Genomic DNA, 27819 nt, shown 5'->3' with positions numbered 1-27819 from the left:
GTATAGTCATAGACAACTACTCACATCACCAATGTTCATTTTCATTTTATTATTAAAAAAAGTTTTTTTAAGTCCACAGTTTTCCTTTGTACAGTAAAAAATATTAAATAAACTCCCAAAGTTCTAAGCAGAAAGATAAAGAGGAAGGACTTTGCGGGTCCGCCGAGTCCAAAGGGGGAAGCAGCAACTGGGACGAGGCAGAAAGATGGAGAATGACTGCTCATCATATCTCCTGCATTCTCCTCATTTCTGTGCAACACAGTTCATTTGGATCAACATTCTCCTTTCAGTCCAAACAGGAGAATTTCAACAAAACAAAAAAACTCAAAACAGGAAATAATACAAGGAGCCCATCACGCTCGTGTTTCACATCCCAGCCGATGTACTCAAAAAAATTACAGGCACACAGGTATGCAGCCCCCCTCCCCAAGTCTCCCGTGCTCCAGAAGACATTTCTTTTTTTTTTTTTAATCTTTTTTTTCTGTTTAAGGAAGGAGTGCACAAACATTCGAGGGAGGAGGCCTGCACGTTTTGCGAAGGAACCTTTCCCCTCCAGCATGGCCGATGTCCGCCGGGACGTCTCGACATGTGAGTTGCCGCAAAAAAAACAACAAAAAAACCCAAAAACACTGACATCTGAATTTTTTTCCCTCACCCGCGCACGACTATGCATAAAAAGTGAGCCGAAATGATTCATTTGATAACCCAAAAATATTTCACCGTGTGAAGGTAATTTAACCTTCCAACCAAAAAAGGAGATAATAAATAAAGCGAAGCCAAACATAAAATGAAGATATGAATCATGTTTGGATTGACAAAAAATAATTAGTGTTGCACCGATATCACTTTTTGGCACCCAATTCCGACGCCCTACCGATATAAAAGATAAAAAATACAGAATAATCTAATTTAAAGTATTGCTTAAGATCAATTGAAGGGACTAGAAGTCCAATCCATTTGAAATGGGAGGGCGGCAGCAAATGAATTTTCACTTATTATAATGTCTACTAGTGATTAACTCATTTAAATTTAGAGCATTAGGATGATTGGCTGCCACACAAATAGACATCTATTTACAAGTATGTAACTGGCAGCCATCTTGGATAGGGCAAAAAGTACATTATTTTTTGTACTCACTGATACCAACGACATTGTTTTAGAGTCGTGTGGGTATCGGTACAACACTAATGATAATACAATTTCCACCCTGCGGATAAAAATAGCAAAACAATTCAACAGAAATAATTACAAAAAAAAGATAGGAGCATTTTTCCACTTCCTCTTTAACTCATTGACTGCCATGGACGGCGCCAGGTGTCTCCTAGTGTTGAACTCCTAAAGAGTTTGAATATTGTTTGGAAGAGATACGCCATTGGACGTCTATCGTCGTCAGTGGCAGCCTATGAGTACATTTGCAAACACTTGATGAAAATCCTCCAAAAAATATGGCGGAGGTACAAGCTGAACCCCCCCTCCCTTCCCCTTTGTCCACAATTGGCAAAGCAATATATTAAACGGCAATAACTTACAATTCATTTAATCTAATTTCTTTAATGACGGCTTGATTTATTGTTCATCTCCCATAGGAAGTTCAGTTCAATGCATCTTTATTGAATTTTTTTTAAATAACATTTAATTATAAGTATCAAAAAAAGGAAAGGCTAAGTATTAAAGATAGATAACACTGTCCTGGATGAGTGCAGTTTGTGCAGAGATTTAATTCTTTTTTCTTTCTTTCTCTCCTCTCACAACAAGGCATAACGTGCCGAGTAGAATTCCTACATGATGTCTAAAGGGTTGTGATTCAGGCTCTGGCCCAGTGGGTCCTGACCATTGCCCCCCTGCCCGTGGAGACCCGCCATCCCACTCAGCTGGGACAACATAGCACTCTGGTCCGAGCCAAACTGCTCCATTGAGTTCTGTTGCTGGGACGAAGGCTGCTGCTGCGGAGGCGGGGCCACCATCCCGGCGTGATGCGGGTTCAAGTGGGCCGGGTGGGGGGACCCAGTCTGCATCTGGGGGGATATGTGGTGAGGGGACGGCTGGGGCTGCATGCGCGGCGACGGGCTGGAGTGCGGCGGTTGCGACTGAGGCCTGGGCGAGGGTTGTGGGGAGCGCACCTGGTTCGCCAGGGACGTGGGCAACGTCTGACCCTGCAGGTGCGGGTGAGGGGACTGGGACATCTGGGGGGGCTGCTGGGGGCTCATGGGATTGCTGTGTTGGGCTGGAGACCCTGCCGCGGCGAGGTGTTGCTGCTGCTGTTGGAGAAGCCTCTGGTGGAGCGCCTGCTGAAGGAGAGCTTGCGAAGGCGGAGGGCCATTTTGAGGGCCCTGTGGTGGCTGTGGTGGGCCTACACCACCCCCAGGCCCCGAATCCCCTCCAGCCAAACCCGCCATAGCATTTTGCTGCTGCTGTTGCTGCTGCTGCATCTGGAGGTGGTGTTGGTGCTGGAGCCTCTGCTGTATGGCAGCCTGCTGCTGGGCTGAGTAAGGCTGACCTTGCTGACCGGGGGGACCCCCGGACTGGGGGCCACCCTGTCCGACTGGCGGCTGCATGCTAGGCTGGCCCATGTAAGCTTGACTTTGCGGAGGTTGCGGTTGCTGGAATTGACTGTGGTTGACTCCCATTTGCTGCTGCTGATGTTGTTGTTGTTGTTGTTGTTGTTGTTGCTGTTGCTGCTGCTGTTGTTGTTGCTGCTGCTGCTGTTGTTGCTGTTGCTGAAGATGTCTCCTCATGAACAGTTCTCGGATTTGGGGATTGTTGAGATTTGCCATTTGGGGTCCCTGGCCCTGTAAACCTCTTCCGCTAGCTTGTTGCTGCTGCTGCTGCTGGAGAGCGGCAACTTGCTGCTGCTGTAAACCACTGAGGACTGGTCTCTGCTGCTGCTGTTGAAGTTGTTGTTGTTGTTGTTGCTGCTGCTGCTGTTGGTGGTGTTGCTGCTGCTGCTGTTGTTGTTGCTGATGTTGTTGCTGCAACTGCTGCTGTTGCATTTGTTGCTGCTGTACTTGCTGTAATTGGGCCATAGTGGCCATGTTTGGTCCTCCTTGGCCCCCCATGTGCATACCAGACTGGCCTGCCACGGCAGTGGCTGCGTTCATATTCATCTGCTGGCCTCCTCCCGGCAGGGCGTTACTTACAGGCCCTCCAGGGGTTCCAGGGGCTCCCTTGTACTTGGAGGCTCTTTGTTTAATAAAAGCCGCCATGAGTTGAGGGTTGGAACGCAGGATGTTGAGGACTTGCTGCTGTTGGAGCGGCGAGCTAGGCGAACGAAGAGTGCGTAAAAGATCCTGGAGGGCTGCCTGCGTGATGTTGCCCCCAGCGCCAGAAGCTACGGGAATACCAGCAGCTCCAGGGCCAGGGGCTCCCAGCACCCCAGGGTTGGTGACCTGGGGTGGTGGCTGTTGCTGCTGTTGTTGTTGTTGTGGCATGTTCATCATGGCAGGGTGGCTTGAAGCTTGTTGTTGATGTTGTTGTTGTAGCTGCTGCTGTTGTTGTTGTTGTTGCTGCTGCTGTTGTTGTTGTTGTTGTTGTTGTTGTTGCTGCTGCTGTTGTTGTTGTTGTTGCTGTTGTTGCTGCTGCGTGACCATCATAGCCTGATGACCCATTTGGTTCATCATAGCCTGCCTCTGTTGGGGTGGCATCCCCTGGCCGGACCACTGCTGTTGCGGGTTTGGTGGTACACCCAGCCTCTGTTGAAGCTGAGCCTGAGTTGGTATCTGGACTTGTTGCATGTTGCCTTGTTGTTGTTGATGTTGTTGGTGTTGCAGGACATGGCTGCCAGCGCCGACCATCATCCCAGCTGGAGCGTTCTGTTGTTGTTCTACGTGGACCCGAGACGACTGCAAGGCAGCTTGGCTTTGCGGCGGCATCCCTTGGGGTCCGACCGTCCCGCCGCTGCCAGGGTGCCCCATGCTCATCTGTTGTTGCCCTTGGCCCTGTTGATGGTGGGGGTGAGTAGGCATCATGCCCGCGGCCGCTTGTCTCTGCAGCGCCATCTTCCTCTGGGCGTCGGCGACTCTCTGGATCTTCATGGCGATCTCCACGGCGGCCGGCGGAGGCCCGGAAGGCTGTTGCAAAAGAGAAGCGGGGCCTTGGGCAGCGTTGGGAGGTGGACCCCCGACGTTTCCGGCCATGACGGGGCAATTGGGCTGCGGGCGAGGAGGCGTTGCTGACCCGAGGATCGGCTTCCCTTGGGATTGGTGGATCGGGGAGGAGCCTGGAGGCCTGCCGGCGAACGGGGGCACGCTGTTGAGGTGTTGGTGAAGTTGCTGATGGTTGTTTGGAGGTCCACTCAATTGCTGTTGCACTTGGGGAAGCATCTGGTGCTGATGTTGGGGGGAATTCATCACACCTCCTGGTCCGGTAGCTCCTCCCCCTGGCATCTGCTGGTATGAATGGTGAAGCTGTTGCTGCTGAAGAGATTTGCCGCCTTGCACGGGGACGCAGCCCGGCGGAGGAGCTTGGGGAACCCCGGGCCCCAATCCTTGGGGCGGTATCGAAGCCATTGTCTGAGTGGGTGTCTGAGGAGTCAGAGGTTGAGTTCCGGCAGATGTCGGTGTACCCGGCGCTGTGATACCGTTGGCGCCGGGCGACGGAAGTCCCATGACGGGGCCTCCTGGTTGAGCCCCCGCCGGCTGACCCACCCTCTGCATGCTGGCCATCCTCCTCCTCAACATCTGCGCTTGTTGGAGTCGGTGTTGGAGTTGCTGCTGCCGGAGCTTTTGCTTTATGTTAAGACAAAAGGGCACGGGACATTTGTTCTCCTGACAGTGTTTGGCGTGGTAGCAGCACAGAGCAATGAGCTGTTTGCAAATGGGACAGCCGCCATTGGTCTTGCGCTTGCAGCTTTTGGTGTGCTGAACAACACGCTTCATCTTCTGGCACGATGGCAGAGAGCAGTTGGCGTTGCGGCACTGGCACGCGTGGACCAAAGACTGGATGCATCTCTGGATGCTCAGGCGGCGAGAATCTCCTGGACTCTGGGTAGCCGCTGCTGCCTGGTTATTGCTGTCGTCGTCCAGCCCGAGTCCCAACTTGTCCATTTTGTGCTCGTGGCCTTTAATGTTGTAGCAGGTGATGCACAAGTCATAGTCCTGGAAGGGGATCACAAAAGAGGACTGTCATCGCCAGAATTCTACATGGATCAAGTAAATTGCTACCTTAATTTAGCAGATTAAGATAGTTTTTTTTGTTTGCATGAAGGATACTAGTAAGAAGTAACCAGTTCTGCTCTCAAATTTCAATCCCCAGTCCAATAAAAAAAAATCCAAAAGTAAAAAAATGTTTTGATTTCTGTCCCATTGATGGTTTGGAGCTAGAAAAAAGAATTAAAATCTGTTCACAGTAATAGGGATGTTCTTACAAAAACGACATAGTATAGTAAGGCTTTTTTCCTTTAAAATATGACATATTATCGTAAGGCTTTTTGTGTGAAAGCGACATAGTATAGTAAGGCTTTTTCCTTTATCAAAAACAATATGTTAAGGCGTTTTCTTAAAATACGACATAGTATAGTAAGGCTTTTTTTTTTCGTAAAGAACAACATAGTATAGTAAGGCTTTTCTTAAAAAAGTCATTATCCTTACCTCACAAACAGTGCAGTGGAAGCGTGTTTCCACATGATGTTTACACTCATTGCATGTGTAGACAAAACGGTCCTGGCTCTGGTTATGGAGCTCCACTAGCATGCACATAGAACTCCACATGGACCTCCTGAGAGAGCTGAATTCCAGGTGTTTGTCCCTCGCCAACGTCAGGAATGCATCCCGGCCGTCCATCAGGTCACAAGCCATCAGAGGGTCAGGGTCGGTGATGGGTGGCAATGAGTTGGCAGTAGGGCCAGCGATGAGTCGGATGACAAAGAAAACCTGGAGAAGGATTGCAAAATGATGAGGGGAAAAAAATAGGATAACATCTTCTCAATCAGAGCTTTTCAAAGACAGGATTTTTTTTCCACATATGGCTTCCAAGCCATATGCACCCATCAAAAGAGCCACATATGGCTCCCGAGCCATAAGTTCCCTACCCCTGGTTCGTGTAGTGCATAGACCAATTATGATATAATCTTAAAATGAAACAAAGAACAAACCTCCTTATGTTTCTCCATAGTGGCGTAGAGTTTCTGCGAGAGATCGTTGGAGACGTTGGGCATGCCCGGCTTTTTCTTGTTGGAACGGCTCAAGCTGCTCTTGTTCTTGCTCGTCTTTTTATTGTTCTTCTTTTTGGCATTCTTGCTGTCTCCCTTTGTGGTCTGTCAACAGTTGCCAGTTCGTTTAATCCAAACTCCACACCAATAAATAAAAATAAGTAAAAAGTGCATCATGAGACTCACGCGTACATCGGTACTTTCGTTGCAGGTACTGTTTTCCTCTCTCTTCCTTTCCTCCTCCTCTTGTTCCAGCTCTTTGATGCTCTCCTCCAGTACGTTGGGCCAAAAGTCTCCCTCAAAGTATGGAAGCTCCTTTGCGCTGGTCAGGCGGTCCTCTGTTGCCTGTTTGAAGATGTCCTAAAGAAGAAGAAGAAGACATTGTTCACAACTTCTTTGAGCCACATAAGTCTCCTTTATTAGCCCACAGTTCCAACTCTATCAGTTATACAAATCCTTGTGAACAAAACAAAAACAGGGTGTATAATTGGAACTAATAAAGACAACATATACTACATACACTACACATACTACATATACTACACATACTACATACACTACACATACTACATACACTACATACACTACACATACTACATACCATATATATATATATACACACTACTATATAATATATACTACTATATACTTCCATATAATATATACTACTATATACTTCCATATAATATATACTACTATATACTTCCATATAATATATACTACTATATACTTCCATATAATATATACTACTATATACTTCCATATAATATATTCTACTATATACTTCTATATAATATATTCTACTATATACTTCTATATAATATATTCTACTATATACTTCTATATAATATATTCTACTATATACTACTATATAATATATACTACTATATAACATATACTACTATAAACTACTAGCTAACATATACTACTATATACTACTATATAATATATACTACTATATACTACTATATAACATATACTACTATATAATATATACTACTATATACTACTATATAACATATACTACTATATAATATATACTACTATATAATATATACTACTATATACTACTATATAATATATACTACTATATACTACTATATAATATATACTACTATATACTACTATATAATATATACTACTATATACTACTATATAATATATACTACTATATACTACTATATAATATATACCACATACTACATATACCACATACTACATATACCACATACTATCCTACCACATACTATACTACCACATACACTACATATACCACATACACTACATATACCACATACACTACATATACCACCACATATACCACCACATATACCACCACATATACCACCACATATACCACCACATACTACATACTACCACGTACTACATACTACCACATACTACCAGATACTACATACTACCAGATACTACATACTACCACATACTACCAGATACTATACTACCACATACTACCCACTACCACATACTATACCACATACTACCACATACTATACCACATACTATACTACCACATACTTTACTACCACATACTACATACACTACATATACCACATACACTACATATACCACATACACTACATATACCACATATACTACATACACTACATATACCACATACTACTACATACCACCACATACTACCACATACTACTACATATACCACATACTACTACATATACCACATACACTACATACACCTTATTTATTAATTAACTTTTCATTTCCTATTTATTTGTCTAAAATGCGCCTCAGAATTGATTATAGTATTTTTTTTTAATGAGTATTACCTTGTAGTCATGAACAATGCGCTCAGCAACTGCCTTGTCCAACATCCTCTTATACCACTCTTGTAGTCGTTTTGGTTTGGGTATCTTCTGGTCCATTGGGTGACAATGGAAGATGTAATCATCGCCCTCACTGGGAGGACATGCCCAGATATGACCTGTTGTAAACCTGAAGCAGAAGATGAAAATTTTCAGCGATATTGTTTAGAATGTCTCGTTTCCTTGGAGTCATTTTAAACGGATTTACCCCAGTCTCTTTGCATATTCCAGGTAACCAAGCAAGATCTCGTGGTAGACAGCAGTCCTGAGGTGTCGAGGTTTAAAGAAGTGAACGCTGTCCAGGTAAGAGATGTACACTCGTCTCTGGTTAGGAGGTGGGCAGTCAGAGCCGTACTCTTGAACGTGCATACCGAAAAAACACACATCTGCGCCATCAATGTCCTCAAAAGCAAACAAGGCTTTCATCCTGTATGGGAAAGATTCGGACATCTCGCCACTGTCCACAAACCTGGTCAAAGAAAAGAAATAAATGTCAAAATGAGCATCCTAACTCATGACAAAACAAATGTCAAACACTTTGGGACAAGACAATGACAAAATGTGCATGTGTACCTGGACTTCATGCCAGGTTTGACCTCAACCACTTTATCGGAGACGTGAACCACACGAATCGTGACCTCGCCAGCCTCAATATGGCTTTGCCGTTTAATGTAGTCATTCACTCGTGACTCCAAATAGCTGCCTAGCTTGGTTTGAGGAAGTCCTGAACACAAGAGAGGGCAGAGAGTTCAAGTTAGGTTAGGATTCTATCGACAACTAACTATTCAACACCTTAACCTGATGAATCCAGGTCAGATTACTTCAAGAATCATGCTGCGTTCAGACCGGCCAGATTATTTTCTCATGACGCATTGAGTTTGCATACAAATTTAAATTCGGCAACAGATTTCAATGAAGACGAGGAAGGAGCCAATCAAACATGTTTTCTCATTTAATTGTATTGGGTTGATGTAGCCCATACCTTTCTCAACATTATATATAGTGAAAATATTAGGCGATTATATTCGTAGTATTGTTGGATTAAAGTTGTAATGTTTTATAACATTTAAATTGTTTTATTATGTTACAGCAACTGGAAGTTATGTGGTTTCTTTTTGGCGAAATACGTTTTGTATCAACACAATACTTCATTTGGCATAATATTAGGAGATGGATTTGAATCAAGAGAGTAAAATGAATAGGAAGATTACCAGATGAAAATTGTGATATTACTTATTTTTACATTTTGGGAAATGGAAGATTTGGAGTAGGCAAATTTTATTTTCTTTTTTTTTGGCTATGTTGGGCAGCACGAACACAGAACAGCATTCTCAGTATAAGACCATATGACATTAAACTTACTTTTAGCTGCATATTTGTTCTCTTTCCGTGTCTTATTGGCCATCTTGAGACAGTTGCCACATACAAAGCTGTATTTAAAGAAGTTGTAAAAGGAATAAAGAAAAGAAAAAAGGAGAAAATAGCATTAACACCATTGTCTATTATATCCAGTTCATAAAAATATACACAATGGAACCACTTAAATAAGGGTATTATATTTGCCACATAAAAATATTTACTCACCCTGAAGGCCAAATGGTTTCATGATGTAGGACACAGATCTGGTGCATTTTACGACCACAGTCTGTACATTCGACAAGCCTGAGTGGAAAAAAAGAGACAATAAACTATCAGGGCAATAGAAAAATCACCATTTTGGCCCAAGCATAAACAAAATTAATAGTCTTATGAGTTTCATTATTGCTTTTGGTAGTTAAATAAAGCTTCATTTGGTTGGTCAATACTACCTTGGGATCATAAATGCTAAAAATGAGCAACAATTGAAAAGAGGTAAGAGTGGGACTTACAATTCTGGGTCAAGCGTGTCATTCTTCTTTCGCTGGAATTGTTCTTTGTTGATGGACCTGTCAGACAAACCAGGAAATACCAATATTAAGCATAGTTATGCGCTTTTACTGATTCAGTCGCGTCATTCAATTTTACTATTAACAATTTGATGATTTTGGGTGTATTTATTATAATTTATGTCTAATAGGTTAGTGTAAAAGCTGAGTTTATATAGAAGATTTGGTACGAAGAAAATACCAAGCAAGGTACTCAGAGTGTACTAAATATTTGTACATAGAGACTTAAAAAAGGCCTTGGAAGTAAGGGTTAAATTATCAGATCATTCATAATACATGACAGTAATACCCCACCACTCTGCGGATTCGCCAAGTATGAAAATTTAACAAAATTATAATTATACGTGTAGTGTAAAGTTAGATTTGTTGTTAAATTTGTTTATGTTATATTACAAGAGCATTGCCGTGCAAAGTATCCCCCCCCCCCGTCTCCTCTCTACAAAATCCGTCTAATTTTAGTACTGTTAAACACACTTTAGTACTATTAAACCACTAGTTATTTGTCGTTTTGTTAATAGACGGCGAATTTGAACAAATAAAAATGTTTTCACAATCCAATATGCTATTTTTGGTGTTTTTTTCCAGAGTTGGAACAAATTAATCAGTTTTTAGTTCATTTCTATGGCAAATGTTCATTTGAGTTACAAGTAAATTGACATACGAGCTCAGTAATAAGCTCGTATCTCGAGGTACCACTGTATTTGAAGCAAATATGACGGTGCCCATCATCCAATCACGTTATTTTACATCTAGTACCACAGTCAACTATGCATCGGACAATATGGTATCACAAGAAACTGAGGCTTACGTGGACAAGTTAGGTCAAAAGTGTGGAAAGAGAAACTCACGTCTGAGGTTGGGATGGGTCGTCGCCCAGGGAGACGCTCTCACCCTGGATTTCGTTGAAACACTTCTCACAGAAGTGGTACCTGTCAGCAAGAAGCCCATATTTTGGTGAACTACACCATTCGCCATCAGCACAGCCAATCACAGAGAGGGCACGGAGAAGCAGCCGCCAATCAGGGCAGGACAGGCCGGGCGGGGGGCGTACACACAGGAGGAGGCAGAGGGCAAGGAAGGTCGTCGCCAGCAGCCAATCGTGATGCAGAAGTGTTGTGTGGGCAGGTGTTTTGATTTTGAGCGTAAATTTCGGAGTGGATGATTGGTCACACCAAAGCAGGCCAATGCAGACATCACAAGCGTTAAAAAAAGGGAGAGAAGGGAGGGAGGGGGGCGGGGAAGGGGAGGTCATAATGAATATTAAAATAAGCGTGAAATAAATCATTACAGATAAGAAAGTGACAATGGAGGTATTGGGGGAGGGTTTTGGGGGGGTAGTGGGGGTTTGAGGGAACAGTGTGAACAACAACCAACAGAGGACAGAGAGCCAAGGCAAAGCAAAGATTAGCGTCACACGTTCAGTGGTCAACAACAACATTACAGCAACATGAGACCACTAGGAGCTGTGGAGGAGGAAAGGGCTCAGTTTCCAAAATATGAGGATGGGTGAGAAGAAATATTTAAGGTTCAGCAAAAAAAAAAAAAAAAAATGAAATAAATTAAAAATTTAAAGGAAAAAAAAAAAAATCAGACCCATCATCCTTTCAATTTGGCTTAGAACAGTGGTTCTCAAACATTTTAAAGCAAGTACCACCTTAAACTTCACCTCAGTTTTAATATTTTAAACATCTTTTTTAGGCAATTTTTTCTCCAAGCTTAGATTTTAAGTCGGTTGTCGGTCGTAAAAAGTGTTTTTATTTTGTGTTCCACCAATCAGCCAGTTATGAGATGGGTTCAGTTTGCATGCAAGTTGGCAGAGCTTCAATGGGCTACTATTTTACTATTGTAAAACAAAGTAAACATAAAAAAAAATAATTATCATTAACATTTTCCTTGTTTCCCCCTTTTAAATGTAAATACAAAATAAACAAACATAAAACATCCCAAAAAACAAAACGAGAATACGATTTCCTATTTTTAAATGTAAGAAAAACTACTTTGCTGCCCCCTTTTAAGTCTAAATACACCTTTAACATTAAATACAACAGAATATTGCTATTACCACAAAAAAAAAAGAGTATTTTGACCATTTTTTGGGTCAAAATACGTCTTAACAATTAATCGACGATCAAAATAGTTGTGTATTAATTTGTCAAGCCATTAATTGTTGATTAGTCTATTAATTTTGGCATAGGTGGTTAACATGAAAAGTCCCTGAAAGAAACTAAATCTACAATGTGTTTTGAGACAAAGTTTTGGCACTGCTGCAAAACAGGTCGTCTGCCTATAACTTTGAGAACCACTGGCTAAGAAAAATAATAATAATAAAAAATAAAATTGGAACCCTTCCCTCGCATACTAACCAAGCCCGCCCCCCCCTACTCCTTCAAGTGGTCATGTCTTGAGCGTGTAAACTCACGCCAGGGAAATGCAACAAGTAAATCAAATTAGTAACCAACAAGTCCGGAACCCATTCTATGAATGACACCACAATGAGAAATCTACAGATGAAGATGGTGACATGGTGATATTTGAAGCCAAATTAGATCATTTGTGATACTACCACTTCATTGATAATAAAGCGCAGGAAATTATTACTGGTTGGATTTTTGTAGTAGTATCAAATAATGAAAAGATTCAATTGTCAAATGAAAATTTGTATCTATGCATGCACTCCAATGTAGACAGGCCTTACCTGTTCTGGTAGCTAAAATAGGCAGCATCCCGTTGGATGGTGCATAATTGTTTTCCATAGCAGCAAAGAGTTTGGGGTGAAAACTCAAACTGAAATGATAAAAATGAAAGCATTTATGACTTAGTATACGTTTCAGCATAGTGAGATACGTTTTTTCAGCTAACATTTCCTCACCTTCCTTCCACAGCAATATCCTAAAGCCTGCATGACCGGATCGATCTCAGTCTCAAACACCTCAGCCAGTTTGGAGCAGTACTTGTACACCCGTGAAGTCTTACGGTTGTACAACCAGGCATTGTTGAACATCAACCAGATATCCTCCACGTACTGCCAAGGCTCTTGGTACTGCCCCGTGTCTAGTTTCCGCTTGATTGTTGACAGGTCCATGGGATTCTTCACAATGTCAAAGTAGTCCTGATTCAGGAAAGGCGACGTCCAAAAAAAAAAAAAAAAAGGTAAAAAAGATGTAGCAATTGAGGAGGTTGAAAGGAGCGTGAGAAGAGCGAGCACATCCAAGCAGCCAAGATGAGGGAGGAAGGGATGAAGTGCGCCATCATCACCAACGTGGAGCATTGCAGTTGGACCAGAGTAGGGAGAGAAGAGGGTGCAGGGGGACAATGTTGTTGAGCACTGCAGAAAAGAGGGTTTGTGTGCAAACAGAGAGACGTGACAACTTCGGCCCTCTAGCCCTTCGCTTTGCACCCTCACGTACATTCTAGGGATGTGCCGATCACATATTTATGCCTGCGAGTCCGACTTAACCTATTTTAAGGATTTGCCGATACCTTTTAAGCATCTATTTATATAGATCCGGTACTTCAGAAATGTATTTGGGGGGACGACAGGTCTTTTTAAAAGTTATACAAAGCCAAACCTATATTTATAGCCATATAAAAAGGGGTTATTAGTACAGTGATTTTAATTAAATGAAGGTTTTGGTTATGATTTTTTTTTAAACTTTTTTTTTTGCCGTACATTGTTTTTGTTCTGGGAAAAGCGACAGGTTAACAGCGAGTTACCCATCCCACAAATTCCAAATATACAAACCTTTTTTTATGTTTTTAAGACTATTGTACCTTTCTAAAATAATAACGGCCTAAATGATGTGTGAACCACGACATGCGCAATACTCACATTGGAGAAACCACAATACATTTATTATTAGAGTTATTTTTTTGAGCGCTTTAGTCTTTCTCTGCCGATAACTTCTTAAGGGTGCTTTGCGTAACCATAAACGAGCAGTGACAGCTGCTAGCTAAGTGATACATGGATCTTGGACACTTCAAAAGGTGTGCCGCAACTATATATGCTTGAATTTGGTGCCTTTTAGTGACGTCTCAGCTGTCCCTCCAACTCAATGACAACTCTAATAAGCAATAGAATTACTTTGATATCTTATTTTCTCTCCTGAATATAACATATATATATATTGTAAAGACAAAAAAATATTATTTGATGTAAAAACAACTAAAGTAATATCTAGACATACGTTTAATGTCTCTACGAGCACTGGGCGGAGCGTTTTATTTTTCAGTTATTTTTTTCACTTACTTGTTGCTTTGTTAACTGATGGCAAATTAGAACAAATACAAATGTTTTTTCCAATCCAATATCCTGTTTTGGGTGTTTTTTCAGATTTTGTGAACAAATTAATGTGTTTTTAGTTCATTTCTATGGGAAACGTTCATTTGAGTTACGAGTAAATCGACATACGAGCTCAGTCCTTGAACGCATTAGGCTCGTATCTCGAGGTGCCACTGTAGTTAATTTAAACTTCACACATCTTTTTGGGATGCAAAGTTAATCAGGTGCAAAACTAAGAACTGAACCGGGCAGAAAGCAGGGAGCGCTTGACAGATTTTAGCGAGACGAGGGTTAGCATTAACAGTGCCAGCAGACTGAGTGGCATCCATTAAGCCAACTTATGTGCTGAGGTGGGGCAAATATAAAAAGGTACTTGCAGGTTTTCAGCAGCGTTTCTGCTTCTCTTAATCGGGAAATTGGAACAGATTTTGATGTTGAAGATTCAACCACATTATTGGCATGAATTAGCAATTGATAGGCATTCCAAATTTTATCTATAGAATCCAGTGCATATGATAACTATGTAAACATCATTTCTGGCACTAAATACACGTTCAAATGTACTCAATATGATTAATTACTGCCCCACCTCGACACACTACCTAATAACACACTGCTACTGGTGAGGAACTGAACTAGAAAGCAAGCGATGGAACACAAGTGAACATTACAAATTAAGATTCACTACTGGCTAAAATAATGAATTCAAGACAGGGGGAGAAAAATGTCAAATGAATCAGTATGATGAATAAAAGCAATTGCCTTATGAACCACAAGTTATTACATCTAAATTGTTTTATAAAATATATCATTGGTTGACTATCCTTAATAACTAGCACTTGTAATGACCAATATTCTTTCAATAAGTCGTTATATCTTGTATTAGTCAATTAAATGGTCATAAGAGTAACTGCTTTGATTTTGAAAAGACACAGCAACACACACACGCAAATTGCATATGAACTTCACCCATGCAGCGGATTTAAAATGAAGGAACTGTGGCATTTTGAATACTCAGCTATGACAGAAAAAAATTATAGAAAGCTTGAAAGATGAAAAGTATGATCAAAATAATAAAAACTACTTTTTTTTTTTTAAAGGGTGTTGAAGCAAAATGGCAGCCAGTGCAGTCCCTTACCAGGTTAGTTTTGTTACTAGTTCGAATACGTACGGGTATTCCCAGTAACTGGGGGTCCACCGGCTGACGGAAGGGGAGGGACTCGGGGTCCTGCCTGTACAAGGCCTCCAAGGTGGGCATCAGAGCTTGACGCAGCTCCTCTGGCTTAAACACTGGAGCAAAAAAAACAAAAAAACGGTAAAGGCATTATGTAAATAGCGAAAAGAGATCAGCGAAAGAAAGATTGTGGGATAGAATATGGGGTAAAAGTTAAAAATAAAAAAAATATATAGATCTCATAATACAGGGCTCAATTATTACTGAGTGATAGAATTTGATTGGTGATTCTCAATGCATTTTTTAATGTCAAGTTATTGTCAAGTCATTGAATTGGATAACTTTATTCATCCCGTATTCGGGAAATTTTATTGTGACAGTAGCAAGAGGGTGAGAATGCAGATACAGGAAAGGCATGTTATACATAAATAGATAGGTAATAAGTAAATAAATAAATAGGCGTGTTGAGATAGAGATGAAAAGTATGATCAATATATACATACATACACACACATACATATGTACAATATACACATACATACATAGATATACACATACATACATACATACTTATACACACACATACATACATACATACTTATACACATACATACATACATACTTATACACATACATACATACTTATACACATACATACATACATACTTATACACATACATACATACATACTTATACACATACATACATACATACCTATACACATACATACATACATACCTATACACATACATACATACATACTTATACACATACATACATACATACTTATACACATACATACATACTTATACACATACATACATACTTATACACATACATACATACATACATACTACACATACATACATACATACATACATACATACATACATACATACTACACATACATATACACATACATACACACATACATACACACACACACACATACATATACACATACATACATACACACAAATACACACACACATACACACACATACATACATACATACATACATACATACATACATACATACATACACACACACACACACATACGCACATACATATACATACACATATAAATACATACACACACACACACACATTGATGTGCATGTATACATAATGTATATATTGGCTTCCATCAGCATTGACGTCCAATCCAATACAGAAAAAAAAAAAATAAGTTAGGACTTACTTTTTTTCTTGCTCTGAGTGCTGGCTGGGGAAGCTGCGGAGGCCTCCTCTTGCTCTTTGGGCTCCTTTTTCACCTCGGGCTTCTTGTCTTCCACAGTTTCCACTGACAAAGACGCAGAAGAGGAAGATGTATCCATGGGCTCCACTTTACACCCATCTTCTGATGAATTTTCTTTCTTTATCTGGGGCATAGATAGAGATTGGTGAAAAACGTTTCAACACACATGACTCAGAAGAAGCCACTAGGAAGATTCTTACCTCAACCTTCTCTTCTGCTTTAATGTCAGGCTCAACTTTTCCCATCTTCCCCAGAGACTTGCCATCTCCTTGAGCTTCGTCACCATCTTCCTCCTCTTCCTCCTGCTTTTTCACGTCCATTTTGATATCCTCTTCGACAGGTGCGGAGACTTCCTGTGGGGCCAGCTGGGAGTTTGGATCTGTGCTGCTGCTGACTGAGGCTGGTGATGACACCTGACCATCTGCTGTTACGGGTGGCTTAGGAGACAGCTGCTAAAAAAAGAAAAAGCAGGTAGATATGGTGGTCAATTTAGAATATGCAATAACAGTATTGGTGTACTATTTATTTACAGAAACGCATTGAAACATTGCCTAATTGTGAGGAAATTATCAAGGGCTATTTTTCCCCTTTTAGAAATTCCTTGTTTTTCCTCTTTAATTGTATTATATTACAAATATTGCAGTTAATGTAGACCAGACATTGCTGCAATAGTGAAGAAAAAAAATCGCAATGTAGGGTCACCCCGATTATAACTTCTTTCTTTTTCAGTGCTGAATCTTAGTAGCAAAAGTGGCTTCTGCTTACGAGTGGACTTTCAAATTTTTTATGAACTTTAAAAAATAAATAAAAGAACGAAATTAAAAACAATTCATAATGATTAGTGAAGACGCGATAATGGAGGGATTACTGTACTTACTGGGGTTGGTGGCAGCTGCAGTGGCACATGTGCATTCTGGAGAGGCACCGATGAAGCCTGAGCGGCCTGGGTGCCTGAGGTAGTAGCACCACCTCCAAGGGTCTGCTGTGGAAGCTGATTCACCTTCTCGGAACTCCCCGCGAGACCTTGTAATTGTTGCGGCTGCGATGCTTGCTGTTGATTCTGAGAAGGCAACTGGGGTGTGCTCGGGGTCTGCGGCTGCGGCGTCTGAGAACGAGGTAACATGGGAGTCGACTGATGAGGTTGAGGCGTTAAGCTGCGTGCTGGTGAGGGAGAGTTTGTTCGCATGGGTGGACAGTGAGGAAATGTGCTGGGCTGGTTTGGCGTGGAGGATGGAGGCAAGTTAGGCAGAGGCCCTGAACCACAAACACCACCGGTCCCCATGGAGCCACCTGAGGCTGCAGAGCCCGGGGCGGGGGTGGCAGACTGGGCGGAAGGGCTGCCGGCCGGTAGCGAAGGCGGGGTTGACATCTGATTCTGCTGCAGAGGGAACAAAGGTGACAAACATTGTAAGGATTTCCACTTGAATACATTTTCACCACTAATGTGCACTATGTGATCTCTGGCCCTAAATATTTACCAGTGGCACAACGGCCTGTGATCCTGGCTGGTTCACGCCAACGGGACCAGAACCATGAGCAGGACTGGCCCCGGGAAACTGGCCCGGTGGGAGGTACTGATTCTGTAGTTGCGTAGCATTTGGCTGACCCATTCTTGCTGAGCCAATACCCATCTGTAATGGAGACAATTTGGTTAGATATATAGCAATTCAATGCTATCTAACAAGCTTTTTGGGGGGTTTTGGGATCATAAAAATGGCAAAATTTGTGTGCATTTGTTCAAAAAATAATGACTGCAGATGAGACATTTGCCAAACACTATGACAAATTATTATGATGCTTTTTATACCAAAGATTACACAAGAGCAACATGTTTCAATGCATTAACTACCAACCTGGTTCATCGGAGAACTGAGTGGAAGAGGAGGTGTTGACCTTTGACCCATTGACTGCATCCCCATTTGGTTGAACTGGTTCATTCCTAAACGTTAAATTGTGAAAATACAGGTTTTAGAGAGAAAACTTTCAGAAACAAGCTTTTATAAGTTAGTCTTAAAAGGTTTCAAATGTCAAATTCTCTCTCTGTCTCAAGTTTTACGTAAAAGCTGACATGTTAAAATCAATAAATCCACTCCTAGTTTTTGAAAATGTAATAATGATTGTCAATTCTTGTTCCCCTGTGGCTTTTAAATGCAATACTCCACTGGAAGTTAAAGAGACTCACCTGCTGGGCTCTGCATCCTGTTAGGCATCTGATTTGGTCCTCCGGGTCGTACCATGGACGGATCAGAATGAGGACCATCTGATAGGGTGAGAAATTGTCATAAAAACACATTAATATTAACTACTACAGAATACAAGAGGCAAGGCAAAACTAAACGAGGAAATTGTAATGCAAGACAATTCAAGTGATACATATATTAAATCTGTAAGACACTGAAAAAAATGAACAAGAATTCAATATAAAACAAAGAAACAGATGAAAAACAAGACACTATTGGGATTTGAAGAACTAATTCGAGTATATACTACTTGTAGGCAAGTGGTCGTGCATTATCCTATTGGAATGCATTAAACTCGTATCTCGAGGTATTTGAAAGGCTCCAAACTGAATGTGTACTAACTTGGAGGTTGTCCTGGGGCCATGGTAGGCTGACCCAGGCTGAGAGCCCCCTGTGGGAAGCCGGATGAGGCCAAGCCAGGTTGCCCAGGCATGATTCCCTGCTTTTGGAGACGTGTCCTTCGCTTCTCTTCAAGCTCCTTTTGGATTTTGTAAATCTTCTCTGCTAAGAGGTGGTAGTACTCCGCCTTGAGGAGAATAGAAGCACATACATTCTGATTGATGCCAGTCTTTTACTGCGATTACCGAATACAAATTAATTCTTGTACTGCTTACCCTACTATTGGCTGACTCATACATGTCCCCCTCAACTTTACGAGCATATGCCACTAGATTTTCCATCCGTCTGTCCTTCAAAGCAGCTGGGTCAGGAGTGGGAAATATAGCCTGAACCCTGCTCACACAAAAAAATAGATATTTTCATCCTTCTGCTGTGAATGAGTGTCAATGAAGTAAAAAAGTGTTGTTAGCATCTTGACACTGAAAAATCCCTCTTATTTATTGAATGACCATCGTATGATTCATTTCAATGTTAAAAAACTAACTCACAGTTTATGAACTAGATGGTTGCGCAGATCTTGTGTGATATCTTCATGCCAAGACTTCCGCATAGCTGCAGAAGGAGGAGCTGCAGTAGGTAAGGATCCCAAGCTTCCCACTCCATCATTCATCAAACTGTTTTGAAGATCCAGAGTGGACCAGAAAAGGAAAAGCATGTTTAGTATAAGCAGTCTAATTTGAAGAAAAGGAAGACACTTAAACCTGTTTAAGTCAGTCCTACCTTGGTGTGTTCATACTGTTTTGCAACATGGCATCTGGTAGCAGGGACCCCTGATGGTTTGGGGGCTGCACACCACCATTCATTCCCATCGAGTTGCCTCCTGGGTAGAGATATAAATACTCCATTAAAATTAGTTCAGGTCTGCGGTGAACAGTATTACTTTGAAATATAGATTCAATTAGTTTCATGACCAACCGAGCCTCAAAATATTTTTTATGTAATTTAAATGATATAAAATTCAAAACAAAGACCAGAGTATCAGTATTCATAGTGTAGGAACAATAAAACAAACTTGATGTGTCGCTCGCTAATGTTGAAATCATCAAAACGGGCCTTGAGTGCTCTTTTGTGGTTTAACATACAAATATGAGGTTTCATGATATAATATTTGTTGAAAATGTTCACACAAGTCACACCGCGGACATAACTAAAAAAAAAACCTGTGATTTATAGTCCGTAAAATACAGTACGGACTTGAAAAACTTGTTTGTTCAGCAAGTTAAAGTACAACTGTCAATTAAAAACGAACATATAGGACACAAAAAAAACTAACCCATGACATTCAGATTCCTCATCCCAGGTTGCCCCTGCATCCCCTGGTTTTGCATGTTCGCCTGGGGTGCCTGTGGCTGCATCTGGTTGCCCTGGTAAGTAAGACCAAGCGCAGCATAGGCCCTCTCAATGGAGCTGGGATCGATCTGGCTTGATGTGTTCAGGTTTGGAGTAGTAGACTGTCCACCTGGTACTCCTGAACCTAAAGAGTTCACCAAACCAAGTCCTGCGCTGCTAACGAGAGCTGTAGTGATGGAGAAATGAATAGGAGGACATATATTAATGAAATTAGATCAACCAAACCTACAGAAAGGCATATTTAGTGTCTATAAGGTTCTGGGTGATGTAATATAGTAAACACCACAAGTCTTGCTTGGGGGAAAAAAATGAAAATAAATCATTCATCCATGTAAACACCAAGAAGACCACTCACATTGTTGGTTCCTCTTGTCTCCAGCATTTTTCAAAGGTAGGCATACAGGACAATCATGTCGCGTGCAATTCTTCCAATGTGAGATGATCTGTCTTGATGAGGCACAATGCGCCACTGAGATAAAAACAAAAAAAAACATAACAGAAATAACTTTAACAAAGAGCAGAAGGTAAAAATGACAGTGATAATTCAGGAAGAAAATTGATCTAGAATTGGTCTAAAAGTCTAAATTGCCTGATCCCATGATAAAATCTTGGTTACATTTGAGATACCGCATTTTCTGGACTATAAGGCGCACCTAAGAGACCTCCATTTCTCAAAATCAGGCAGTGTGCCTTCTATATAGATCAATTTTATTCATTGTATTAAACTCCCTTTAGCTCTATCTAGTTAATGTATAAGTCCTAACCACTACTACTATAGCTCCATTTAGTGGATGTATAACACAATCCCTTAATACAACTACCACCACTACGACTGCGGTTTATAATCCAGTGTTCTTTATACTTTATATGAAATTTTTTTTTAAGATTTGAGGCCATTCATTAAAGGTGTGCCTTGCCTTATACTTCTTTGATTTACAACAAACTCACCCTGGCAAGACTTGCCAGCCTGGCAATGAGTCATGTGGTTAAGTACGTTCTTCATGGTGCGACAGTGAGGCAGGTTGCACTGCCTTACTTCGCCATTAGCTTGCTCTCTTCTCTGACACTTATGAGCGTGGAGCAAGAGAACCAGTTGCTGCTGGATAAGCTTACGCTTCTCTGGGTCTGCTGTAGGAGGCCCAGTGCAGGCACCTGACCCGACAGCACCCAGTCCAACCTGTGCCGCTCCCACTGCTGCAGATCCACCAATGCCTGGAGGTTGCTGCGGTGTCTAGTAACAAGAGATAGAACATTGATTTTTTAAATGAGTGACTTCTTATTGTCTTTGTTAAGAAAAAGAAGTGTTTGACCAAAATCCAATTGATAAATTGAACCAAACAACTTTGAGATTCGACTTAGGACAGTATTGTTTGGCCATAGTGTAGACCTATGGACTAAGATACTACAGTAGATAGAAAATATATTATTAAGAGTAAAGAACAAAGTCTAACCATTCCAGGAATTCCTTGATTCGCTGTCACCTTTTTGTCCATGTTAAACTGGCCGGCCATACTGTTAGCCATTGCGGCCTTATTCTGGAGTTGTGGGCTCAGGCCTGCTCCAGGCATCCCCGGACCAGCAGACTGACCATAGGGACCACCATAGGGGCCCGCATTGGCAATCATATTCATCTGTGAGAGAAAACAAAGATATTGGAAAAGAAGAAAAAAAATGAGAATGGAATTGGACAGAAGCATAATTTCGAATTTAACCCCTAATCCCTCTTTTCCCTTGTTGAATTCTAGATTATGACATATATCAACATAAATTGTATGAATCTTCATATATATTTCTTAATAAATATTGGGGTAGAGTAGATCATTTTGACGTCATTTGTTCAGTGTGTGCGTGTATGATTTAATAAAGTTTGAAGAATTTTGGAAAAAATGTTGGAAAAAAAATTAGATGACAATTTTTTGAGGATTAAAAATCTTGTCTTTATAGTGAAATTCATTTAATATCTTGAAAAAGGGATGAACAATAATTGAAATCACAAAAATTGTGGACTGCACCAATCCAAAAAATAAAAACAAAATCCCATGCACGATGCTTCTTCCTTATGATCAATATTTGCTTTTTCAACAGTGGAATATCTCATTTGCGTAAAGTGACATTCATGAGTCAGCTAAAAGTTCCGCCAAAATATGTTTACCTTGTTCAGTGCTCCTGGTTGCTGCGGTCGAATCCCTGGCTGACCACCGGACCCCATTGGCTGACCACCCTGCTGCTGTAGTGTTTCGGCTAAAAGATTACTGTTGTTCCCCATGCCGGCACTTGCCGGGTAACCCATTCTTGACGAGCCGTTCATCACGTGACCCGCCATCAATCCTTGCTGTTGCTGTCCATTGCTGCCCCTCTGAGCACCCAACATGGCATTGGCCCGATTCAGAGGAGACCCCCCTCCGATCATGCCAACCTGCTGCATTAGTCCATGTTGTTGCTGCTGGCCCTGGGGAGGCATTCCTTGAGGTGCGCCAGGGGAGATATTGACAGCTCCTAATAGGCCCATGGAAGCACCTGGTCCCGTATTGTTGGAAGTAGGACCACCCTGCTGTGACGGCGCACTGGTTCGAAGAAGTTCCGACAACTGTTTGTGTTTTGCGGCAGCATCTTGGCCCCCCATACCAATCCCTCCAAGACTGGTATGGAGTTGGTTGATGTCCCCACCATTGGTCAGCCCTAAGTCTGACGAGCTGATGAGCTCATCTGGCAGGTCGTGCTCAAGGTCAAAGAGCGAACCAAAATCTAGAAGCAACAAATTCAGCAGTGAGTTAAATAAATGAAGTTTAATGGGGGTTTAAACTAGATTAAAATTTTACACTATCAGAACACCTGAAAACTAAATTTAGTCCCTTTTAGGGACAGTTTGGAGCCCTACTGAGTGAAAGATTTTTTTTTAAGTATTTTACTACACGACTGACTTAAACAAAATCTAAATCTCAGTGTAAAATATTTCCATATATCAGAAATGATCACTGACAACTATCATAACACTCGCTTACAGTGTTAACTTCCCATATACCCATGTTGCATAGTACAACACATTTTTAACAATATCGTTATACATTATTTTACTAGTAAGCAAATATATATTTAAAACAGGATGTTTTTGAGCCATTATCGATACCATCAAGAGTTTTCCAATGGATTTCATGCAAATAAAATTAAAAGATCTAATTTACAGACAACCCATAGAATGTTTGTTGTACTTTTATTTTATATATATAAATAAATATTAAACCACCTGACACCAAAATGTAACTCATACGCTGCAACTTAAAGCAATAGAATCCAACCTTTTTTACTTAAATATACACAGGATGCAAATGAGAAAACTGTATTTGAAAAAGGAAAAATGTATCAATAAGGTCAAAACAACCATGAGAATTAATCCTATTTAATAAATTTGGGAAACAACTGCTGTCCACGCCTCCTCCAAAGTATCTTGTCATTTTCAAAATCCGTCAAAACAGAAGTTAAGTCTTTTTTTTGCTAATTTCTCCCTTTGAAAAGCTGCCATTGCAAAATTAAATTAAGATTAAGAAGAATTCAAGAGGTTTAGAAAAGTGTGCATCGATTATTCGTGAAGCAGCGGACTATTGTCGCTCTTCTTGCAGACAATGGACGGACAAGCAGAGAGGCATTGTCGATAAAACAAAAGTGAAAACCACTTGGCCTCAAGATCTAAAAAGGAGACATTTTCAAGTGCTCGTTGAGAAAACTCGATCTGTATTATTATTATTTTTTTAAGTCGACGGACTATGTTTCCTGTCGGATTTATATGCTTTACACAACTTCAATCAAGTGTCGAACAATGGTTAGCCGCTTTACGACAATTGTTCATTAATCCAGTCTTTCTTCCCGGATCACAACACTTTACACTCTTTCTTAATGCGATCACAAATCTCCCCCAAAACACCAACAACATTTATTGACAAAAAAGGGGGAAAAGGTGATCAATTTGCTTCACCGATTTGTTTAGCTATCCTGCTAACCAATGCAGATGAGCCGGTTGCAGTAGTATTTTTTTTAAGCTAGTCCATTCTTGTAGCGTCACTTTCTCCCAAAAAAGCTTTTATTAAAAGTTTTTTTCATCATCGTTGATAAACAAAAACGACACCGGTTGTATGCACAGCAACGCCCGTCCATTTTGTTGACTTTTAATAGCACAAAGTGAACTTTATCAACGAGTGGAGTGACTTGACGCTCCCATTGTTTGGAGGAGGATCTTGTTAGTCGTTAGCTTAGTTAGCAAAGCGATGCTAACGCTTCAAAACATTACTCGGGGAAAGTTGCTAGTGTCCCCAGATCCTCTTTATCTTGACTGTCCAGAAACACCTTTTAACCCCCAAAATGATTAAGAAACATCGGACAACTTCGATCGGCCACCCGATTAAAATCATGCAAGTCAGCAAAGATTGCGTAGTGAGTTACTAAAACACGCGCACTCCCAAAGTTATGCCCCCGTAAACAAAATGGATACGAAAATACACATACCGTTTCCATCACTTGCAGACACAGAAAGAGCAGGAGAGGCCAATTTTGGCCTCTTGGCTGAAGACGGGCCGGACTCCAAGACATTATCGGCCATATTTTTGGGCCAAATTCAGAAAAGAAAAAAAGTTTTGACATCCACGGAGGGCAGATGTGGTGTTTTTTCTTCCTTATTTGCGCCTTCGAGTCCCAATTTCTTTTTGATCGTCCCCCCGCCGCTCGGGGAACGGGAGGGGAGAAGACGGCTGGTATCGGAGTGTCCCACCGATCTCCGTCTCGGTTGAGTCCTGTTTGCGGGAGAGATCAGACCCTCCTCCCCTGGTGGAGAGTTTGTTTCTTCACGGATTTAAACAGAAGGAGGTGGGAAGGTGGAGTCGATGTGCGGCCCGCTGACAACCTCATGTAGCCTCGGCTGCGACACGACAATTGTCCCGGGATCCGTCCTCCGTCGCTTTCTCACTCTTGTCCGCCATCGCCGGCGGAAAAATCTTTTAAATCGCCTCCCCCGGCCAGGAATCGAGTCCTTCCTTGCGCCCGGTGTTTTTTTTATCTTCCTCTTCTTCCTCACGCGACGCTGAGGGAATCCTCAGTCGCGTTTCCGATTTCCTTCAGCTGGGCGCACATCGTCGCGGTGGTTCGAATCCCGAAAGACAATCAACTGGTGGATAATGGGGTAGAGGGGGGATTCGGACGAATTTTTGATCTGAGAAGCCTCAAATAATTCTTCGTGAGCTCGATCACTTCATGCAAGGCACGGGGGTCATATTGCACATCTGCTGATCGCAACCCCTCGGCGCGATCGTGCTTCTTTGCAGCATGCGGGCGAGGCGAAGCACACCGGAGAAACTTGTTCAAAAAAATCGCAAGCGATTCCCAAGCACTTTCTTCGTAAGATCTATCACAATACGAGCGAGTGGGCTGCTAATTGCCAATCAGCGACCCGTCATATTGATCCAATTAGTCGAGTTTTGATTTTGACGGACGATCACCTCTAGTTCCGAAGCAAAAAAGAAAAAGGTCCACATCTGCACACGAATCCTGAAATATTCGGTACTTGAAAATCCTTCGTTGACTCTTTGTGATGGAGAATGCTCCCCCTCCGCGTAGATCCTGAAAAATGTATCCTCTTTAAACCTGTTCTTTCCACCTCTCCCTTCTGCCCGGCAGCAAATTATTTATATAATTGTCTATGTGGGCTTTTTCCTTCCTCCGCGACGCACGCATTCTTGTTTTTCATATTTATCTTGCACCTTTTTTTCCGCAAATTCCCTCGCACGTTTATGATATGTCGCCGTCTTCCGCGTCTCGGCGAAACACCCCCTTCCGTGGATTTTTTTTCTTCCCCCGGAGTATTTCCTTCCTTCTCGTTTATGTATATATATCACCGACTCCCGCTAGCTCGCCACGGCCGTCTTTTCTTTCCCGGTGACGTCTTTTATCCTTCTTTGAACTCGGATCGGGTTTGGCCGGGTTGGAATCCAGCTGGTGGCTCTCGGAGCGGCTGTCGCTGGTCGCCAGAGTCAATCCTTCCCTCGGTTATCTCCTCCGCTCGGACGGTCAGTCCGCACAAACAAAATGGCGGCTTGTTGTTTCTACTCCTCTGATGCGGGGGGGAGGGATGGAGGTACGGCAACATTAGGCGTGAAGGGGAGGATGGTGGGAGCGAGTCTTCGGATATGTTCGGAAATCTCCGGAAACGTTCGTTTGACGCTCATCCGTCAAGGGACGGTGACGCTAATAAGTTTAAATAACATGAGTAGTAGCAAGGAAATGGACGAGTTGAACCCTTTTGGTGAAGGTAACAAAATAAAAACAATCAGTCAGAGCGTTCACATTTGTGGGATAGGTCATTTTGGGTCATGATTGGAAATAATATATAAATGAGATTAAAATGAATACAACCAGAAATACAAGTGCCCTATGTAACACAGGTTTTTTTTACAATGAGTACCTATTGGTAGGGCATTAAAAATCTGTGTATTTTTCAAGTATTTTTTTTTTAATTAAGGGCGGCCCGGCAGATGGGTGGTTAGTGCGTTGCCTTCACAGTGAGGGACCGGGGTTCAAATCCAGGTCTGTGCACCTGTTTAGAGGTCTCCCTGAGCCTGTGTGGGTTTTATCTGGGCAATCTAGCTTCCTCCCACATTTCAAAGACATGCATGGTAGGATGTATGAGAAAACCGGAGTACCCGGAGAAAACCCATGCAATCCCAGTAGAACATGCAACATTCCACACAGTGAGGACCAGCCTAGGATTGAACCCTCAGCCCCAGAACTGTGAGCAAAAAGCTACCATGATAAAAAAAACAACCTCAAGAATAGTAGACAAACCCCCAAAAGTACTTCAATTTAGTAACTTAATCTTGGAATTTTGTTCTTTCCCCCTTCTGACTTTCACCTCACGCATATTAAACTTCCATAAATGTAGGTTATTTTGAGTGTTGAAGGGAAAAGTTCCACATTCAAAACAGTCTTTTGCTGCCAGCCCTCAACTTGCTCATCCCATTACATATGTAACAGTAGAGAATGGTGTTCTGATTTTTTAATTGACTGTCGGTTGAATTGGAAAGATAAAATGACGGCGCCTATCTACTGCGGCTGCTTTGTTTAACGGCAGTTTGAAAAAACGAGGCCTAAACTCGACATCGAATCCGTGGAATATGTGGAAATATCACTGGAATAGAAATCCGTTGCTACGTCCACCCTTA

At 41.7% G+C, this 27819-nt stretch overlaps 1 protein-coding gene across 11 annotated transcripts; it reads right to left on the bottom strand.

Annotated features, from left to right (window-relative positions):
* Nucleotides 1–28: 28 nt before the first annotated feature.
* On the bottom strand, nucleotides 29–26721 carry ep300b (EP300 lysine acetyltransferase b). 11 transcript variants are annotated; one of them, XM_077733968.1, is made up of 30 exons: nucleotides 25115–26721; nucleotides 22770–23362; nucleotides 22069–22248; nucleotides 21566–21848; nucleotides 20973–21086; nucleotides 20541–20783; nucleotides 19988–20087; nucleotides 19756–19881; nucleotides 19483–19600; nucleotides 19211–19394; nucleotides 18811–18888; nucleotides 18482–18567; nucleotides 18107–18259; nucleotides 17506–18006; nucleotides 16829–17080; nucleotides 16572–16752; nucleotides 15332–15483; nucleotides 12784–13023; nucleotides 12610–12698; nucleotides 10763–10873; nucleotides 9858–9914; nucleotides 9574–9651; nucleotides 9352–9419; nucleotides 8563–8713; nucleotides 8198–8458; nucleotides 7954–8119; nucleotides 6332–6505; nucleotides 6089–6250; nucleotides 5586–5867; nucleotides 29–5093 (listed from the first exon to the last, which is right to left on the bottom strand). In XM_077733968.1, exons 1-30 carry the CDS (start codon nucleotides 25206–25208, stop codon nucleotides 1779–1781), a joined length of 8592 nt encoding a protein of 2863 aa, XP_077590094.1. In that variant the 5' UTR covers nucleotides 25209–26721; the 3' UTR covers nucleotides 29–1778. The 11 variants fall into 11 exon arrangements, with proteins under 11 accessions (XP_077590094.1, XP_077590096.1, XP_077590098.1 ...); XM_077733970.1 differs by having other exon boundaries at nucleotides 6338–6505; XM_077733972.1 differs by having other exon boundaries at nucleotides 10763–10843.
* Nucleotides 26722–27819: the final 1098 nt, after the last annotated feature.

The sequence above is a fragment of the Stigmatopora nigra genome, chromosome 15 (assembly GCF_051989575.1).
Source record: "Stigmatopora nigra isolate UIUO_SnigA chromosome 15, RoL_Snig_1.1, whole genome shotgun sequence".
NCBI lineage: Eukaryota > Metazoa > Chordata > Actinopteri > Syngnathiformes > Syngnathidae > Stigmatopora > Stigmatopora nigra.
Note: the sequence above shows the minus strand (reverse complement) of the source record. Positions and strands in the feature narration are given on the sequence as shown.